We start from the raw sequence: 21694 nt of genomic DNA, 5'->3' as shown, positions 1-21694 counted from the left end.
ATGACGAAACAGGCTAACAGTTTCCCTTAGTTTCCAGTCTTTGTGCTAAGCTAGGCTAAACTAATCCTAGTTCAATCTCTCCCTGCAGAGTTACATCTGAATGACACTGGTCAAAATCTTCTAGAAACCGAGTAATTTGAACAAAAACTCCATCTTGAAAGTTTTTTTCAAAAACCGTTCCTCACCAACCAATTTATTAAGCTGGTAAGCTAACGTAAAAAAGCTTGCGCTTAGAAGCTACATTAGCATGTGTCCAGACCAGGTGTGTTTACAAGTGTTTCCACAGACATCCCCAACATTGAGCTGTGACCATTAAAGGAGCAAAAAAAAAAATTGTGCATTTTACCGAACTAATCACTGTCACACAATCTTTGATTTTGTTATCCATATCCTGAGATAGAATCCTTCATAGCTCAGCTATTTCTTTCATTTTTAACCCTGTGTGATTTCATTGAAGAAAGCTATCGCCCCTTTAATAGCGGCGGTTTAAGACCAGACTCGTACATCCCTGTTACGCCTCGTCATTGATGTGAATGTCACAGGTGTCACAAGTCTTTCCACCGCTAATCCAGAGGTGCAAAAGACACCAAGATTACGCCGTTTCCAAATCAGTGATGGAGGAGCTCTGCAAAGTCACAATGAGGATTTGTGTGTTGGTTAGATACAACCATCTTGAAAATAATCAACCAACGTTTAGCCCAAGATCTGTTCTGAATGGAAACAAAACCATGAACACTCTTTGACAAAAAAATAAAAATATATAATTCATCAAATGGACACGTTTGGTAAATTTTGGAAAATTATAATTGTAGTATGTAAACGCACAGCGTGAGCTTAGCATACACACACAGTCCACACACATATCGCTCTTTTAAAGATGGAAAGACAGTTTCTTTATATTTGTATGGAGATGAGGTACAACCCAACAGGTTTGTGTGAGGATTTTGACAGCAGCTTTTTTTTTTTTTTTTTTTGGTTCAGAAACAGTTTTGATGTTCTGAAGATTCATTTAAGGGAAGTTTTGGACATCTTTACACGAGTGGCCTTCAGAGCTGTGCATCATTTTTCTCATTCCAGTTTGAAAAAAAAACCAACAAAAAAACAACAACTTGCCATTTCTATTCTGTATTCGACCACTTTGAATATTATGTTTTGATGATATAATATGCAAATGTATTCTTACTTGATTTTTTTTATTTTATTTTTTGTCTTTTCAATTGCACCAGTTATTAATAAAGTATTGAATTGAAACTTTCATGTATGGACAGAAAGATCATTGTTTTATTGTGATATTTGACACACAATGTTTACCGTCAACTTTAAATCTAACCTTTGAACATTAGATGGTGGAGGCCCACCCCCCCCTTCCTGTCGTACAGAAGTGAAGCCAGAATACCTCAAAGACGGTAGCTGAGGATAAAACATCTGGAGCCAGAGTCTTGATGTCCCATCTGATTATGATGACAAGATAAATATTTGTTCTTTGTATCATGAACCTCTGTGTGTTTAACAGAGACTAGCTAGCAGCCTGAGCTAACAACATTGCTATATACCACTTCACTGGCGTACATTTATCTCCTCCAATGTCTCCTCTTTGCAATCATGACACTAAAGTGGACAGCTGCTCATCATCTCCAGTCACTGTGGTCTCTGTGCAAAAACAAGCAGAGACTGTGGTGCAACCAGAAAGTGGCGGTATAACTAGCATAGAAATCACAACGCCAATTAGCATTTGTAGGTGGAGTATTGCAGAGTGCTGCAGACCCAAACAAACGCACAAGTTTGTAATGTTTACACTAATGAATAGTTTGTCGCAGAAGTATAAATCGGGCGTTTTAATGATGTAAGAGTTTAATCCTACAGGGTTAAAGACAGGGTTGGTCATTTTCAAAAACTAGCATGTCTTAAAAGTAGTATTCTCTCTGTGCTTCCTGTTCCCCCCAACACCTCTAAAGCCACGCCCCCCTCACTTACATGCACAAGCGCCATTGGTCCAGAAGCAGTCGTCGTTTAAGACCGGCCTTCACCCCTCTTATTCACAAATCTTCCCCGCAGCTCAAATGTCACTTGAGCGGCTTATTACGTCACTTCACCTACACTGCAAAAAATGTCCAGCTCAGTTCTTCCCCCTGAATTCAGATCTTTGCTCAGTCACTGACATGTGTCTAAACTGAGTCTAAATAAGGTGTAATACATTCGGTGGTGGCATAGCGGTTAGTTCACTTGCCCCATGTACAACTCAAGTCAAATGTATTTTGCACATTTCATATGAAAAGCATCAACTCAAAGTGCTTAAAAGTGAAATAAAAGTAAACTCCACACGTGATAATACTATGCAATAAATACGCAAGATTAAAGATAAACATGGTAAAAAGTGTATGAAATAAAACAACATAATTAAAAGGAGGAGGAATACATATAAGTATGACATGGAAATGACATTTCCTAAAAAGAGTGATGTAGCTAAACGCTTGTGTAAGTCGACACACTGAGCTGATCCTGAAGGGGCACAGTGATGCTTCCTGCAGGTTGATTGAATGTGTGAGCGACAACTTGACATTTTTTGCAGGGATCAGCAGCCGGCCTGCAGCCAGACTCCCTGCTTTGTGTTGGGTTTTTGTGTGTGCGGGGCTTTGTCAGCTGCCAACCTGCTGGCCACCTCACAGAGAGGAGACACGAGAGAGAGAGAGCAGGCAGAGATTACCTGAGTGCAGGTGTGCCACACCATGAGCCTCGTTTGATGCAGCCGAGGGATCAGCACAGTCTCCAGGAGGATTCACGGAGCAGGTAGGATGAATGTTTGACTTCTGTCAGCAGGTTGGAAGATTTATCACGGAGGCATTCGGTCTCAAAAGGTTTCAAGAAAAACAAGATTAAAGGGTTTTAAAAAAACCACGTTTGACAGTTTGTTGCCTTCGAAACAGCTGATGCTCATGTTCAGTCAGTAACACAGTCATGAGCTGTCACACTTCAGTGATCTTCAGCTCTATGTTCTGATTTATCTGTTTGAGGTTGTTTTTTTATTCAAGGCGAGTTTATTTAAGTTGCATTTACATTTCAACAACAAGACAATTCAAAGTGCTTCACACAAGACACTAAAAAGCATCGTGACAGAGGAAAGAAAGAAAAGTGAAAATATGTCATAATAATTCAAATAAAATGAGTTGAAGTGAGAATATCAAAAGAGTTCAAAGTTGCATTTTTTTTCTCAGCCTAAACATCATGGACGCAGCTCGTATATTTATACGAGTTCAAAGTTTAAACTGCAGATGAATTATTCAAGCAGAGGTCACAGGAAAAGTGCACCGACATGGATACGCCTCAGAGTTTCTCTACGTCGACATTTCACTGGACGACTTTGTGATTTCAGTGTTTAGATTGTTTTTAAAGGATGACGTCTGTTTGGTTCTGAATTAATTTAATTTAGATTTAAGTCGAACGTCTTTGAACTTAAAAAGTAAGATGATCATTCAAATCAGGAAAGTGCTGCTGCGTATGTTGACTGATACTTTATTCAGTCAGACATGGAGTGAAGCAGACAAGTAGAAACATTTGTCAACATGTTATTTTAGAATAGAGTGATGAAGTAAAGAGTGTTTGATGGTCACAGTTCATATTCCGTGTTCATTGCGTTGGTTGGCCTACAGTACGAGCCGTTCAGACTCCAGCGTGGTGAACAGACACACGTTAAATACACCAGACTCTGGTGACTCTTTGTTTGGTCTTTTTTCACTTGTTATCAATGTGACCTTTTCTCCAGGACAGCAGGTGGTCGCTCATCACACCCGAGTATTTATAAGAGGACATTTGATGTTTTCATGTCCACCTCGACTTCCTCATTGAGCCTTTAGTGCACACAGGAGGTTTTATTTTAGAGCCTCCTTTAAGTGGACAGAGGCAGAAATCAGGGAGAGAGAGAGAGAGAGAGAGAGAGAGAGAGTGGACACAGGAAGGATTCAAACCCGGGCCGCCTACCTGGAGAACAGCAGCCTTTGTACACAGGGCGTGCACACCAACCGCTAGGCCACCAATGCCTTTTGATTTAAAAATGTATGACACAATAATTAAAAAGTGGAGAAGCTCAGGAGGAACGTTCACACATGTCGCTCTCACCTGATGACATCACACATTGACCTTTGTTGCCGTTCCTTTAAAGCTGTTTGATCTCACTTTGGGATCCCGGACCACTTCCTGTTTTATGTGCTTAACTTCCTGTCCTAACTCTCCATATAACAGAAGGGCATTAATGTTTTTCAAAATGAAAACACACAGCAAGTAAAGCGCTCTCAGCTCAAGACAGCACAAACCTTCAAAATAAAAGCCTATTTTTATTTTAAATGCAAACTAATTAAATCTCTACCGTCGATTAAAAATTTGATTAATGGTGATTAACTGTTGAAATTTAGTGATTAATCACGATTAGATAATGATAATCATTTGACCATGCTGATGTATTTTTTTTTTTTTTTACAGCGGCGTTTCAGCGGCACTATGGCGTGTTTACAAAGATCGAAGCAGCGTCCATGTCTGTGTTTCATCATCTCTGTTTTTTCCACGTTTCTCCTCATTCTCATCAGCAGAGGTAGGCCTCGATTAGCTCTTCGTTCTTTATCGTGTTTTCCTGACTCGCTCGTTCACACTCGTCCCGTGTTGTGTAATTAACGACTATGTTTATACTCACAGGAAAATTTGTTTATTGTTTTTATGCATATTAAAGTACCAAGTGATCCTCAGTCTTTATTTTTATGGCACCTACTTCATCACAAATGTTATCGCTCTGCCAGTGAAAGGTGTCTGATGCAACCTTCACAGCAGGCTCCTAGCTCGACTCTTGTCCTCTGTCGCCCCCCGATGGTATAACCAACTTCCTACGGTTTTGATGCTGATTTAAACGCTTGACCGCATGTGCTGCTCTGCCTCTGGTCACTTCCTGTCAGCTCCTGTGTATCTGATCATCACTGAACCATGGAGAACTTAGTTCTGCAATATGATAATTTTCTCAGTCGCTGACGCTTGTGCTGCTGCATGAACACTTTTCTTTTTAGTCTGCAATCAAAAACGTGTTTTTTATCTTCTTGCGTTGTTATTTTTATTTCATAGAATTTGGAGACAGACAGCAGGAGGAGAGGCACACAAGAGACCTGGAAGACCTTCTGGACTCCACAGGTAATCTTCGTTAGTTTGGCTGTTTAAACTAACTCGTTTTTTTGTTTATGTTCTGCAGTTATCAGTCAGACGCCTTCTATATATTTTTTTTAAACTTATTTTTCCTTGATTAGAGGGATGGGACAGTGGACAGAGACGGAAATCAGCAATTTAGCAACTTTGATTTTAAGTATTTAAAGATGTGAGCACAGTTCTTTTAAACACTTTATGTGTCTCTAGTCTACAAACCCCCCAATAATGAGAAAAGTCCATCCTCTCTGTCTTCTGTCTGCTCCACTTGTCAGAACATGTGTGCTCAAACAGGCCGTTTGGAGATGTTCCCTTCATGACATCACAAAGGGCAGTAGCCCCTCCCCCAGGTGGGTGACACTCCCACAGCTAGGTGTTTGTTCTGCCCTCTGAGTCTGCCTTCTCACCGTAAACAATAGGACATTGAGCCAGAAAGTAAACTGAGCAACAAGTCATGATGGACACATTTTGCCATTTTTTATTTGTTTTAGTTTATTTAATGTATTTAAACCTGAAGGGGAAATCGTGGTTCGCACTCTGTCTCTGTTATTTTTTTTTTTAGAGACATGCTGTTTCTCCCCTTCAATCATATTCATGAACCTTCCTGTTTAGACTTAGACTTAGACTGAACTTTATTGATCCTTTTGGGATGACTCCCTCAAGGAAATTTAGGTTCCAGCAGCATATACAATAAAAATAAAAAATAAAAATGTAGCAGGTAACAAAAGGTAACAATATAAAGAATAATATAGCATAAATAATTGAACACTCTTCTGTTGGAAAAAATATACAAAAAACATGCATGGAAGAAGCAAAATATACAAAAAAAGGCAGTGATTGATTATTGTTGTGATTATTGCACTTGGTTGAGATTATTATTGCACATATAAGTGAAAGTGTCCGTGTGTTATTGCACAGTGAGGGTAGAAGGAAAGACGCTCCAACTCCTACCCCTCTGTCCCGTGTGCTCTGGTCCTCCTCCCCCCAAGTGAGGAGTTGTAGAGCGTGATGGCCTGATGGACAAAGGAGTTTTTGAGTCTGTTGGTTCTGCACTTGGGAAGGAGCAGTCTCTCACTGAACCGGCTCCTCTGGTTACTGATGACGGTGTGCAGAGGGTGGCTGGCATTGTCCATAATATCCAGCAGTTTGTCCAGTGTCCTCTTCTCTGCCACCGTCACCAGAGAGTCCAGCTTCATGCCGACCACAGAGCCGGCCCGCCTGATCAGTTTGTCCAGTCTGGATGTGTGCTGTTTGGATATGCTGCCCCCCCAGCATACCACGGTGTAAAAAAGCATGCTGGAAACCACGGACTGGTAAAACATCCCCAGCAACTTGCTGGGAAGTACATCCTGCTTTGTGTCTTCCCGTACAGGTGGTTGGTGTGTGTTGTCCAGTCCAGTTTATTGTCTAGACACAGCCCGAGGTATTTGTAGGAGTCCACAGCCTCCACTTCAGCTCCCTCTAACAGAAGAGGTTGCATCCTCTGTCTGGACCTCCCAAAGTCAATGACCAGCTCCTTGGTCTTAGAGGTGTTGAGCTGTAGCTGGTTCGTGTGGCACCATGCAGCAAAGTCCCCCACCAGTGTCCGGTACTCCTCCTCCCTGCCATCCCTGATACACCCGACAATGGCTGTGTCGTCAGCGTACTTCTGTATGTGACACAGCTCGGAGTTGTAGCAGAAGTCCGAGGTGTACAGGGTTAAGAGAACAGGGGCCAGCACTGTGCCCTGGGGGGCTCCAGTGCTGCTGACCACAGTGTTAGACGTGATGTCCATCAGCCTGACGTACTGAGGCCTGCCCGTGAGGTAGTCAGAGATCCAGTTCACTAGGTGGGGGTCCACTCCCATCCCACTCAGTTTGTCCCGGAGCAGGGGTGGCTGGATAGTGTAGAAAGCACTGGAGAAGTCCAAGAAGAGGATCCTCACAGTGCCACTTCCCATATCCAGATGGGAGTGGGCTCGATGTAGCAGGTACAGGATGGCATCCTCCACACCAACATCTGGCTGGTACGCGAACCAGCTCTTAACCGGCAGCTTTTGGACCAGGGGGGTGTAAGATGGCTGTAGGTGAACCAAGTTGTGATCAGACTTCCCTAATGGGGGGAGGGGAGTCGCTCTGTATGCATCCTTCACATTAACATACAGGAGATCTATTGTCCTGTTGTGTCGTGTAGGACAGTCCACAACTTGATTAAAAACAGCCAAACTTGAGTCCATAGTTGCATGATTAAAATCCCCAGAAATGATCATAAGTGCCTCAGGGTGCCGTGTCTGCAGCCTCGCAGTGACAGAGTGGATTTTCTCACATGCAGTGGCTGCGTGCGCATTCGGAGGGATGTAAACACAGATAGCGATCACGTGACTGAACTTCCTCGGTAGATAGTGAGGCCGCAGGCTAACAGCTAGCAGCTCGAGGTCCCGGCAACATGTGACTGTCTTTACGGAGATATGTCCTGGGTTACACCAGCGGTTGTTAACATACATGAGTCCCCCACCTTTACTTTTCCCGCTCGCTTTCGCGTCTCTGTCGGCTCTCACAGCAGTGAATCCCAACATGTTTACGTTAGCATCCGGTACTAGGTTAGTTAGCCATGTCTCCGTAAATATAAACAAGCTGCTCTCACGGTAGATCCGCTGGTTGTTCAGTGCGGACAGCTCGTCGATCTTGTTCGACAGCGAGTTCACATTCCCCATGATGACGGAGGGAATCGATGGCTTGTAGCGCCTCCGTTTCTCCGCTTTCTCGGCTTTTACCTTGGCTCCGGCCTTGCAGCCCCGTGTCTTCCTCTTTAACTCCTCCGGGATGGGGTGTCGTATCCCCGCGTGTCCCATTGTCCTTAGAGCCAGCAGTTACTCACGAGAAAAAGTGAGAAAACTGGCTCCTGGTTGAGTATTAAACTGAAGTGTATCCATAGGATATATAAAGCACACGATCTCTTCACAGGGAAGAGTAAACAAATAGAGCTAAAAAGTTTAAAAAACGTTAAGAAAAAACTAAAGAGAGAGAGCTGCTGAAGAGGCAGCCGTCGCTCACAGCGCCAGCACAAGACATTTATGCATTTATTTCATATTCATTTGTCCTTTGGAGCATAAATCAGAACATTTACCAGCGTTTACTTGATCATGTGACCTTAACAACAACAGAAAACAATGACAGTGATAGAGAGCTAAAATCAGAACCACGGACAGAGTCAGAACAGAAATGTGAGACACAAAACATGTTTGAAATAATCAGAACAAATGTGAGTTCTAAAACAGAGATGATTCTTTTTGTTTCAGATTTATTGTAATTATTGGGATTGTTTGTCAAATTATTTGTTGTTGTGGGGAAAACCGAAATCCTCGGAGAAAACCCACAGATCCCAGGACTCCATGCGGGCTCACATGTGGTCCTGTTTGGGCCTGGTGGGACCTGAAGTCCTTCCTCATAGCCAGGTTAGACCCTCTGAGCTACGAGCCGATGAGAGACTGATAACACAGAGAACAACCTGAACAGGAGGTCTGACGTCAGGAGACCTTTTTCACAGCTGAGATTCTGTCATAGCAGGAGCTGACGGCTCGCTGCTACACAAAGTGACGGCCGTGACAAAGATCTGTCCCACTGGGGACGTGTCTTTAGTCCCGTTTGAAGAGCTGAGTGAAAGAATTGGACATGGAGAATCCTTTCATGCCCCTGCTCTCTTTTGGTACAAGGTGCTTTTTCAGAGTCTCAGTCACAAACTCCATGACTGACGGAGTCTGTGACAGCAGGCCTCTCCAAAGCCACCCCTCACCAAACTTCTGGCACAGGTCTTTGTGCACCTTCTTACATACCTTCATGATGTTCTTGTGCTCTAGTTTAGTGTCAATGCCAGCTGCTCTTACCTCTACCAAGAACAGGTTTCTTAAAGCAGCTACAGCTCCTCTGTAGGCTTCATGGGACTCACTAATGGGAATGTCTTTCATTACTGTGTAGAAGAGCTCTGACACCAGGATGTCACAGCTGATTTCATCCAAATCGATGAGTGTGGGGGCTTCTTCACACTCAGCATCTGACTCCTGTAAGATCATCATGACATCATCTGGTGTTGGTCTCTCATCTTCATACTCAGCTTTGTCTTCATCATCGGTCTCCGGTAACATCATCACAACCTTAGTAACTGGTGCTGGCCCTTCATCTTCATCCTCATCTCCGTCTGCCTCAAATTCTATGGTCACAGTGTCCATGTCCTCCGGTTCCAGAGGATAGTCCACCACTTTCTGAATCTCCCTCAGAGCGTGGCTTACACTGTCCCTCCTTCGCAGGTGCTGTTGGGCCTGCTGTTTCAGCCAGGTCCACATCCTCTTCATGAACGAGTCCACCTCAGGCTCAATCTCTGCCATCATCTCTTTGTCTGTACTCTCACAGGCCTCTCCTTCTGCTGCCACTGATTTCAGGTGATCGTACATAAAATCACTCACATCCTCAACAATGCTGTCGTGCTGGCTGCCTGAAATGTTGCTGGCAATCCTCTCGTACAGGCATGCCTTGCCTTCAGCCTCAGAGATCATGTCTTGCAATAACATATCCACATTTTCAATGAGCTGCTCCGTGAAAGCTTTGGCTGGATTTGGTTGGCTGATTTGAAGTTTGCTCATTAAAGTTGCGTTCATGTTCAGGATTGCTTCCCGAGTATATGTACGGACCTGTAAAACCTTGAGTTGGCTTACAATCCTCTCCCTGGTTGATATGTTGGGGTATTCCGTCTCTGATACGATCTCCCCATCAGGTTTGGCATCCAGCTCCTGTTCAACCTCGTCATTCACCATTTCCACAATCTGATTTGCGAGCTCTTCAGAATCTTTGGAAGGTCCGCTGATCACCTCCTCAAGGACCAACTTTACTGCATGGACTGATGAGATGCTTGGGTTTTTTACAGACAGTACAGACTCTGCTTGGAGAGGAGTAGCCGGGATCTCCTCCTCTCGATCAGTCTGTTCCATGTCCTCTTCCTCATCAATCAGAGTTAGTTCAACCACCTCTTCCTCATCAATCAGAGTTAGTTCAACCACCTCTTCCTCATCAATCAGAGTTGGTTCAACTTCCTCTTTCTTATTAGGCCGTTGAGATTCATAGTCCACAACGTCGACTGACGTAGAGAGGGACAACATGAAGTCCGAATATCTTTCAAACATTTTCCCAAACAGTTTAGCTATTTTTTTCACTGCAGGGGGGCATTTGTTTAGGTTCTCTCTCCTGCTGTCCCTCCCATTGGAACGCTCAGAGTTGACTCTCTCTGTTACTTCTTTGACTATGAGCTCTGTCACCTTATCTGAACTGGTGCAACAGATGTCACCTTGTACACCCATCATCTCAGCCAAATTCTCTGCAAAGGTGACGCCCAAGTTACCCAAGTGCTCTTTCACCTGTTCTTCAGAAAGAGCCTTGCTCTTCTGGGACTCGTCTGATCCAGAGGGGGATTTTGTTGGCGAGTCGCTCTCCTCATCTGTTTCTGTGTTGTAAATCTCTTGGATGTATTTACATGTATTGTCAGTTATATTTAAAACCATTTCCATGAGAAGCTTTTTGGTCTTTTTGTCAAAATGTCCAGCTTCCACACTGGCCCATTGTTCCTTCGTCATCCGATCGAGGCACGATTGGATAATTTGGCGAAGAGAATTATTGGCGAGCTCTGAAATGGTTGGTTCCACCTTGTTGGTGCTGCTAGTTGAAGTCATTTTTGTTGTTTGTGGTGGCTTTACTGTCTCCTGACTGTAAATATCTGTCTTAAAACACCTGAAGTGGAGTTGTAAACACGAGCAGTGAAGTTTGTGTCCTGTTCACTCGATCCTGTCAGCCGTTTGGAGTGTTGGACGGTGCCCTTTTTAAAGCCTGCTTCAGAATGTTGCTTTGATCTATGACATCACAGCATTCTATGACATCACAGCATTCTATGACATCACAGCATTCTGGATCAAAGGACAGCCAGCTGTCACTCAAACATGACAATGTTTATATTCAAAAAGCTTTATTTAAAAAATGATGTTTTACAATCTCAAAAGCTCTGAGGCCAATCAGTACAGACTGGTACAGGGTTGAGTCCTAAAACCAGGAAGTGAGTTAGCATTTTAGCGCCATGAGTTCTGACCTCTTAAAGTCAACGGGGATTTTTGATGGGTTTGAGGTTAGACGTCTGAAATAAGGTCTGTGGTTAACACAAGCTTAAGAGATGTTGTTTTGTTAGACGGGCATCCTTAAAACGGTGGTTGCTAACAATGGGCTAAAGTAGACAACAGTGTTTGTCAGAGGCAATAAAAGTCATCACGCTGGACCTCTCTCATTAATCCTTCTTACAGCTTCTCATCTTGTTTTTTAGTGCTCTTAATAAACAACTTATAAAGCTACGGTTTCACTAGCTTGTCAAAATCGCTAATTAGACCGATGAATCATAACGGTTGTGACGTCAACGTCAACCGGCCATTCTGAGATTTACCCTTCGTGACATCACAAAGGGTAATAGCCACTCCCCCAGGTGGAGGACACTCCCACAGCCAGGTGTTTGTGCTGCCCGAGCCACCCAAGCCCTTCCACCTGTAATTGAACAAGATTTTTTTATGGCACCAAATTCTTAAAGTTATGGATTAAAACTTCATATTCACATCTTGAATTTCCCATAGGATCAATGAAGTATCTACCTTTAAAATTTGAAAAAAGTCCCATAAGGGGTAGGTCTTCTGTTGTCCAACAAATGTTCACATTTGAATCCGAGCAGCTCCAGAGAAAGGTGACTGAAAAGTAAATTTAAGGTGATAACAATCATTTCATGTCTTTAGTGGATGTGTTTAAATAATGTCCTCAAACATATGAGAGTTGATCAAATATATTCCATCCTTATGTTGCCCAGCCCTCGGGCCTCATTCATCAGGGTGATTTTTGCTTTTACATCATTTTCGTTCATCTTGCAATCGATCATCCACTTTCTGCTGATGCTGCTAATTCCATAATAAATATTAAAAACCAGAATAAGCTGCCATTGACGTTTCTGTCTGCTTTTATTTCCCAGAAATCCCTGCAGAGCACATCGACCCGGCTGCCATCGACCTCACCCCCCTGGTCAATACTTTAATAAATACGAGCCAATCAGGTGCGTTGTCATAATATCATTCCTGTGGAGATCAATTCTGAGCTGTGAATCTTTCATGTCCGTTGTGATTAAACTTCAGTATTAATCTGTTCCACCTTTTTTTTTTTTTTGACACAGAGATCAGACTTCAGGTAGGAGGCGTAGTGTCAGATTTAAAGGGCCAGTTCCCTCCAATCGTAACGCAGCTTAAACTTTTTAACCTTCCGTGTTCTCGAGGACAAACTTCATATTGACATCTGTAAAGAGTTGCAGTTACTTGATTGGTTGTGTTGATGTGATTGGTTGTGACATTGTCTTGAATGTAGATGTTTCTGTATCCTTATGTTGTGTCTTCACTGCTGCATGTGTGGTCGCTCTTTGTGTCATTGTCTGTCGGCTGTAGTCGCTCTTTGAGGCTCCATGGTTGTTCCAAAAAAATGGCCTCCTTCTTGATCAGTTTGAGATTATAACCCTTGAAATGCCAGTGTATTTTCCAAAAAAACAAACACAAAATAAATAAATTATAATTTTATATATATATATATACAAAATCTTGCCCTTTATTCAGTGTAAATCCTGCCGCTGCTTCCTCCCCGCTCTCCTCTTCGGAGGATTCCATAAACGAGTCCAACAGCGAATCTTCAGTTTTTGAAGTCCTGACTCACCCGTGTCCTCCTCAGAGTCAGACTGCATCATCTGAGCAAGCGCCTCCAGTGTGCTCAAATGTCCTGCCGTCTTCAAAATGATCGCTGCCAGAATACACAGATGATCAAGAACCAAAACAAAGTACAATATCTTTTGGCCTTTGATTTTTTTTTTTAGGTGTGGCCTAACATAGCACACACACATACACATTCACATGCACACACACACACACACACACACACACATCAATAGTAACACACATGCAGTTAAAACGTGAATCTTTGCTGGGGGGCTTTCATTGTGAAGAAATGGCACCATCTGGTGGACAAAAGTAAAAGTTACAGGTTTAGACGCCCTGCTCCAAAATGCATTCTCAGCATTAATCAATGCATGACTTTATGTTGGGTTAAATGTGGAATCAAAAATAGTGTTTTGAATGGTTGTCAGTGGGAACATTTTCTGCAATAGGAACCTGAAGGAAGTTTTTAGTTGCAAAGAGATTTTAGACTAATTTAAGAAACTGATATTGCAATTCTAAAATGTTTTAGAAATAATAAACTCTGACAAATGTGAGCTATATTGAATTAACACAGGCAAAATGGCTTGCAATTAATGATTGAAATGTGTCTGTAAACGTGTGATAAATGTAATAAAGTTTCTATAACGACATTTGACTGAATAACGGATTAGACTCGTGAAACATTTGAAATGAGTTTGAGTTTCAGGTTTTTAACGGGGTGTTTCTCCTCTGTCTGTTCCTTCCAATGGCAAGTGTATCGTCCCTGGATGCCAGAGCAGCTCGGTCTGTTTGTTCAGACTTGAGAGAGGCACCTCGTTGTTGTATCCGCTGACAACAATCACAAAGACCTTCGAGACTTTCCCTCAGCTGTCTGTCATTCTAACGTTCAGCAGCTTCTTGGAGGTCAAGCTTAAATGACGTGTTTTTCTTCTTGTGTTGTCTCAGGCTCCCGTCAGCTCTTCTCCCTCCTCAGCGTGACGTCCTACAGCTCTCTGGCTCTCCATAAGCTCACCCTGCTGGTCTATAACAGTAAATATTCACCTTGTTCTGGCCTTTCATTTCAAGTAGAACTCAGCGTTGCATTTTGGAGCAAATAACTTTGTCATTGGCTCCCTCTAGTGGTGTAAATGAGTATCAGTTTAACAACATTATTAACTGTCAAAAGGAAAGAGAAACCTCAGGATGCAGCTTCTCTCTGTCTCCTTGCACAATAATGAAGTGGAGCCTGTTCTCATGGATTAAGAGAACCGGGCCCAAGCACCTGGAACCCACAAACAGCCAACCAGCAAGGGCTCTCTGTAATGATTAGAGTTTAGACACCTGTACGCCACAGGAAGTAACGACACCTCTTTTTTTTTTTGTTCTGCAGTTTCCAGCATTCAAAGTTTAGAGAGTAACGTGTTCAGGAGGAGATTCTGCTACTGTGTCACCAACGAGACCAACGACCTCACAGGTGAGATAAAATCATCCTTTTTTTTAATCCCCCCGAGGGGCAAATTCAAATGTTTCAGCAGGAAAAAAGACAAGAAGAAGAGCGTGCATATAAGTGCAAATAAAATGAGAAAACTTCATCATAACATTTTGATATATTCCAAATCTGCTACACGCTAATTTTTTTTTCATCAGACTTTACGGCCATTCTTCTGGATGTGATGGGAAACTCAACAAGTTACCTGCAAGAGATTTTTAAATCTGCCTCCATATTATCAGGTGGGTGGCGGTTAAAGGTCACATGACCTCCTCCTCCTCTTCAGGTGAAATCAGTGTCCTCGCTCCTCTTCATCATGTGTGTGAAGTGTGTTGTTGTAAATCCACTCTGATCCTGTATCTGATCATGTCTATAAACCCCTCTATTTCAGCCCTGCTCAGAACAGGCTGTTTCTGTGTCTGTAGCTTTAAATATGTAAATGAGCTGTGTCTGACCACGCCCCCTCTCTGGAAGGGCTCGGGTGTACTCGCTGCTTTCTGGCTCCATGTCCTATTGTTTACGGTGAGAAGGCAGACTCAGAGGGCAGAACAAACACCTAGCTGTGGGAGTGTCACCCACCTGGGGGAGGGGCTACTGCCCTTTGTGATGTCATGATGGGAACATCTCCAAACGGCCTGTTTGAGCACACACTTTCTGTAAAGTGGAGCAGGCAGAAGACGGAGAGGATGGACTTTTCTCATCACTGGAGGGTTTGGAGACTAGAGACACATGTTAGAGGAACATGGAGGAGAGGATTTAACAGAACATGTGACCTTTAATCTCAACATGTCTGTATCATGTGTTTACTTTGTGTGTCTCAGTAAGCCAGAGGAACAACTCGGACTGTATTTACATCTGTGTGATGGCCGGTACGATGGGTAAGTGTCTAATGAATCAGATCCAAAGGATGGTGATTAAACTAAAGAATGTACGAAACAGTTCACATGCTGAATTTGTGTGTGTGTGTGTGTGTGTGTGTGTGTGTGTGTGTGTGTGTGTGTATGTATTTTGTTCAGGCAGGGAGGTGCCTGAGCTGTGGGAGGTCGACTCCATCATCCCCCTGTTCAACCAGACCATTGTGGAAGGACCACACAGAGGTTTGTTCCCACCCCTCTCTCACACACACACACACACACACACACACACACACACACACACACACAAAGAGACTTTTTTGTTATTACCTGATTTAATGTGAGGTAACCACCAGGGGGCAGTATTGATGTAGGATTAAAGGCCTTTATGTGTGTGATTGAGGCCAGTGTGTGTAAGAAGCATGTTTGTAAAACAACAGAGTGTGAACCACAGTTTACTCCTCAGGGATTAATAAAGTATATAAATGTATTTACAGTTTGAATAACACATGTGTGATAATCCTCCTGCAGGTAACGTCTCCTCCATCAGACTCCCCGTGGGTGAGTAATCCAGCACTGATCAAGCGTCTGTTTGTCATCTTCTATACAAAGTGAGGAGCTGTTTAATCCTCGTGTCCAATCATCTCTTTCAAACGTCAGAATGGAACCAGCTGCCCACCAATCTGAGTCACGTCTCTCCGTCTGGCATGAGCTCCATGTTAACCAGCCGAGTACATTCCACCGCACACGGTGAGAGTCTGCACGAGGCCGAGTGCATGTCTGCTCAGCTTGAGCCCACCTTTAGCTCTGTGTGTTTATGGATGATACCTGCACACAAGGGTTCAGTAATCAAGTCCTGGTGTTAAACTGAGAGCAAGTATGGTCAGAGTGGAGAGAGAAAGCCTCAAACAATGCTCCTTTAGAGCGTTAAAATCCTTCAGTCCTTCTTCATGTGTTAGCTGTTTATTTGTTTTCTAAAAATAAGGGCTTTGATCTTCACGCAATCAAAACCAGATTTTTTGCTCGGCTTTTAAAAAAATAAAATAAAGGCAGAGGATGAGAGTTTGGACATTGTTTTTCTCCTTGTCTGTGTTTGGTTCTTTAGTTTCAGTTCCAACAGTGGAGGACACTGCCGCTCCATCGACCAGAACCTCCGGAACATCTCCACTACCTGCAACCGACGAGCCCCAACGACAGACAACAGCCGACGCACCTGAGGCAACCAAACAGGAAGTAGCGACGCAAGAAGCGACCAAACAGGAAGTAACGATGCAAGAAGAGACCAAACAGGAAGTAACAACACAAGAAGCGACCACACAGGAAGCAACGATGCAAGAAGAGACCAAACAGGAAGTAACAACACAAACAGCGACCACACAGGAAGTAACGACACAAGAAGTGACCACACAGGAAGTAGCGACACAAAGAGCAACCACACAGGAAGTAACGACGCAAGAAGCGACCAAACAGGAAGTAACGACACAAGAAGCGACCACACAGGAAGTAACGACACAAGAAGCGACCACACAGGAAGTAACAACACAAAAAGCGACCACACAGGAAGTAACGACGCAAAGAGCGACCACACAGGAAGTAGCAACACAAAGACAGACCAAACAGGAAGTAACGACACAAAGAGCAACCACACAGGAAGTAACGACGCAAAGAGCGACCACACAGGAAGTAGCAACACAAAGACAGACCAAACAGGAAGTAACGACACAAAAAGCGACCACACAGGAAGTAACGACACAAGAAGCGACCAAACAGGAAGTAACGACACAAAGAGCGACCACACAGGAAGTAACGACGCAAAGAGCGACCACACAGGAAGTAGCAACACAAAGACAGACCAAACAGGAAGTAACGACACAAAGAGCGACCACACAGGAAGTAACGACACAAGAAGCGACCAAACAGGAAGTAACGACACACGCAGCGGTGAAGTCACAAACTATGGATATAGAAACATCTACATTCATGACAACGTTACAACCAGACGCATCAAGAGAACACACAACAACCCAACGAGTCACCACGGCGACTGCTGCTACGACCACATCCTCAGCATCACCCGGAAGAACAACGTTCCCACCAGGAATTAGCCCGTCCCCGCTGACTTCAGCCTCACAGCATCACAGCAGGACAACGCGGCACCCGAGCTCCACTCCGACAAGACTAACACCCGTCCATCACACAGAGGGACCCGTGCTGGCAAAAAGGACTACAGAAGCTCTTAGCAAGAGAACTACAATACCCAGCAAGACAGTGGAAACGGAAAAACCAGGTAAAATATTCAAAGAATTATCTTAAATTAACAACTTAAAAATACAATTTTCATAAAAGGAATTGTGATTTGGATAACTGAAATATGTGGGCGGGGTCAGAGATATGTCAATCATGGTGGGAAAAGGCCACGCCCACATAGAATTTAGAAATTGTTTAGACTACAAAATGAGTTTGTTTCTAAACAGTTTTCTGAAAGTCGGAGATGAAACAGAAAAAAAAAAAGAGAGGTTCACAATCCAAATCAAAACAGCTCACGTCTTGTTCTCCACACGTTTAAACTGTTTTTACTGCAGCAGCAGAACACGGTCTGTGTTTGGCTCTTGTACTTTGTGTAGTTTCTGCCTCTGTGAAGGAGTCTTCAGTCTTTCTCTGAGAGTGCCATCGACCTCCGTCTGCTGAGGGGCTGAAGCTCACTTCCCAGCAGCAACACTAGAGGGCAGTAACAGCCCAACATACGCAAACAGCAGTCGTTCTGCCCTCCTGAGATCTGCCTAGCAACAAAACACAAGGCCGGAGCATCCTGTGCAATTTGACAAAAAGAGTCATTAGTGTGCAGAAAAAGTAGCTGCACATCTGTGCACAAACACCACAGAAGAAGAAGGAGTGTGTTACACGCTGCTTTGTATTCTCAGATGGACACAGCTGCAGGTGTGAAAGGTGATTCAGTTTAAACTCCTTTCCAAACACGACACATCTCATTTTATGTCAGGTAAAAGATAGCGATTAAACACTGCCAGTTTTGGGGCAGTAGGTTGCTGGTTCAAGTCCCAAATGTGTAAATTGGTCCGGTGGCTTGAGAGGTGCCAGATCACCTTCTGAGGACTGCCAAAATCCCTCGAGCAAGGCACTAGACTCCCCCTCCTGGAGCTCAGGAGCGCCCGCTGATGTTCACAGGATCCTGTTTGTGCACGTGTGTGTGTGTGTGTGTGTGTGTGTGTGTGTGTGTGTGTGTGTCAAACTGAATTCCTCTCCTGTGTATTCATAAAGTCATATCTTCTTCATCGAGCGAACACTGGAGTCTTGAATCGGAAACGTTTGTCGACATTTATTCATAAGTAAATCTTCTTTCCTGATAAATCTCTAATTTTATTCTGAAAGTTTTGTAACGTACATTTTCTATCTTTGAAGATTTTCCCGGCTCTGCTGAAATACATTTAAAATATTCTCCATTTTTAAATCCGTTTTGAAGGTCATGTGACGGCTCACTCGATGATTCCTTACGGCTGAAAAACTCACATCAAAACCGCTAACGACGTCCAAAAATTAATTTTCAGTTCTTCTGGAAAGAGTGAGTGTAATTGTGCTGAATTAATTCTATTGTAATGTTAAAAAAAAAAACCTCCAACCGGGCATCAAAAGTAGGATTTAAAATGTTCCTCTTCTCTGAATGTGGGGACAAATAATAATTCAAAATGAGCAAATAACTGCAGAATATTTGTGCCTTTAATTACAGCCTCCATTTGAATATGTTTATGGTGATTAGGAGTCTGTGTACCTGCAGAGCATTAGCGCTAATTAGAGCTCCGACGCTTCCTGAAAAAGGAACCAAAGCACGTGAAGAATCGCCGCGCGGAGGACTCATTCTGTACGCCGGGGTTTTTACACGTTAGTCATGATGTCTTGCGTGCAAACGCGCCCGTGATTGGACAAAGCTTGTCTCCCGACTGATGCGATGTCTCACTCTGTGTGTCGAGAGGTTGTCCCTGGAGACGGACGGACGCCTCGGCCTCCGGCAGCACGACGACCGTCAGCGCTCACAAGCTGCAGCCATGCGTCTTCGAGCTCTGCAAGTTCTTCTCTCAGTGTCTCTGCGGACCGTTCGTCCAGAGGACGCGCATGAAAAGGTGTCCGCACATCGCTCTTTACTGCTGCGTGCTTTTTAATTCAAGTCTAGAGCCACACAGCAGAGTGGACATATTTAAAAACATCAAATCAGAGCACTGCTGACGTTAGCACGTTAGCATGTTAGCTCCAAACTTCCTGACGCTTGTTTGTTGTTGTTGACAGAACTCTTCCTGTTTCACAGATACTGTGACGACAGCCACCTCTGGTATGAAAAACACACGTCGGAGGTGTGTCGGCGGGTCAGGAGAGTCTCCTTCTCCAGAAGTAAGTGACAGTGACCATAAAAGCTCAGTCAAAACAGAAACAAAGCGGGGTCGCCGGTAGCGCAGCGGCAGTGCACGCGACCCCACGTATTGAGGCTCAGTCCTCGCGCGCGGGCGGCCCGGGTTCGCGTCCGGCCTGTGGCCCATTTCCCGCATGTCTCTCCCCACTCTCTCCCCCCTTCCGACTCTATCCACCTTCCTCCATCTATAATAAAGGCATGAAAAGCCAAAAACAAATCTTTAAAAAAAAAAAACAGAAACAAAGCTTTTTAAAACAACGACAGACGACTCAGTCTGTCTCAGCTGCGTCAGTCCAGAGTCCATATGAGCGAAGAAGCGGCGCAGCAGTTTAACCTCCGAGCAGATCACTGACACACACATTAAAACATCCTGTTTATTTTCAGGATAGCCATTGGACAATGACCTCGTGTGTGTGTGTGATTCTGTGATCAGTGACAGAACTCGCTGGTCTGGAAGTCAAGCGGTCCGGCGGTGCGTCTCCGTGCTGGTGGAATATATCTGCTGGAAGTTCTCGGGAACGTCTCCAGACCGCGTGCACACATAGTGATGTCGTGTCTGCCCCAGATGGATCTCAGCCCTGGGTCTTATAATAATAGTAATAATGCGGCGCAGTTACCGCCAACTCGCCACATGGTGGTCATTTCTCACTTTTGAGTGCGTGCGGCTGGAAGTGCTGATGCCATTGTGGCTCCTCTTCAGTCCTGAGTCAGGGATGCATTTAACCCTTTGTGTGAGTAATTTGCACACATTAAGCCGGCAATCCTTTTGTGAATCGGGCCGAAAGTGCATCTTAAATGTTGCCTGATGATGGAGCGTTTATTTATGGAGTCACAGAAAATGAAAGTCACGGTGTCTTTGAACCTGAATCAGTAGTTTTTAGAGAGGTAAAGGAGGGCAGAAAACCCCCGACATAATGATGTGTTTCTCAAAGAGATGTCTTTACTCTGAGGTTTGGGTCTCGTTGGTTCTGTTAAAACGCAGCCTGATGTCCATGTGAGAATCTGAAATAATTGCATGTGACTCATAATAGGCGGCCTGTGGTATTTAAGCGCGTTTCATCCTTCACCTGTACAGATGGGGACGTGTCAGCCATGTTGCTGCCACTCGGCATCAGAGCTCATTAGAGCTGCCGGCGCTGAGCTGTGACCACGGATTCCTCCTGAGCCGACGGGCTCAAGAGGTCGGAGAGGGACGCCTCTCTAGCCGCCGCTCGCACGTCCATCATCCAGCGCTAGGAAAGCCTACATGTCCTTCGCCTCGCTCTAATTAGCTCTCAGTGTGCACTGTTACACTCGGGTTTAGATGTATCTGACTTGAAAACCGACATGAAAAAGAAAAACTTCACATCAGACATCATGTTCTGAATCGTAGCTCCAGGCGTTTTATCCGAGTCCGCTTCATGATCCCGGGGATTTCTCTCCTGTAGCTGCAGAACAGTAACAGCCAACGTTTCTTTGATTAATCCCACTGTAAGACTTCTAGATCTTTTTAATCGTGTTTGAAAGAGCACCATCAAACCCCCGTCAGTGTCCCTCAGGGTGTCCGTTACCTGACCGCCCCCCCCCTCCTCCTCCCCCCCCCTCAGATCTGAAGCAGAGATGCCTGATGAAGATGTGCAATAAACTGTGACCAGAGAGGACACAGAGAGCTGTTCATCATCACAACCAGAGACTGAAGGCAGAAGGTGAACCAGCAGCTCTCCTGGAGGGACGTGTCAGCTGATCTCAACATTTGGACCGTCACACAAACGCTGAATCTGAATCTGCACAACATCACACTTAGCTTCGTTTTTATTGGAGGACTTTAAAGTTAAAAAAAAAAAAAAAACTGTCTGGAATACAAACAAAAAAAGACATTTTTTAAAACCTCTTTAGACGTGTCTTTGTCAATAAAACTCTGACTGCCCCCCCCGGTGACTCTTTCTGACGCTTCCTTTAAAATCAGTGTGTGACATACACACTCGTTATCTTCTATAGAGGTATCCAGGTCGAGGCCCGGCGTGTGAGCAGTGTTTGAGGTTGAACACACGGACGAG

The 21694-nt window shown here is 44.1% G+C and overlaps 1 protein-coding gene across 1 annotated transcript; it reads left to right on the top strand.

Annotated features, from left to right (window-relative positions):
* Positions 1-910: 910 nt before the first annotated feature.
* hhla1 (HHLA1 neighbor of OC90) lies at positions 911-21355 on the top strand (the record flags this gene model as incomplete). The annotated part of the gene is made up of 15 exons (XM_079347499.1): positions 911-929; positions 5101-5166; positions 12196-12276; positions 13865-13948; positions 14289-14372; positions 14546-14629; positions 15209-15265; positions 15404-15484; positions 15773-15802; positions 15902-15991; positions 16347-16512; positions 16611-17328; positions 19214-19374; positions 19557-19639; positions 21245-21355. The coding sequence occupies 15 exons, from the start codon at positions 911-913 to the stop codon at positions 21286-21288; spliced, it is 1848 nt and encodes a 615-aa protein (XP_079203625.1). The 3' UTR covers positions 21289-21355.
* Positions 21356-21694: the final 339 nt, after the last annotated feature.

Source organism: Symphodus melops (assembly GCF_947650265.1).
Source record: "Symphodus melops genome assembly, chromosome: 7".
In the NCBI taxonomy this organism is placed as follows: domain Eukaryota; kingdom Metazoa; phylum Chordata; class Actinopteri; order Labriformes; family Labridae; genus Symphodus; species Symphodus melops.
This window is presented reverse-complemented; position numbering and strand designations above follow the sequence as displayed.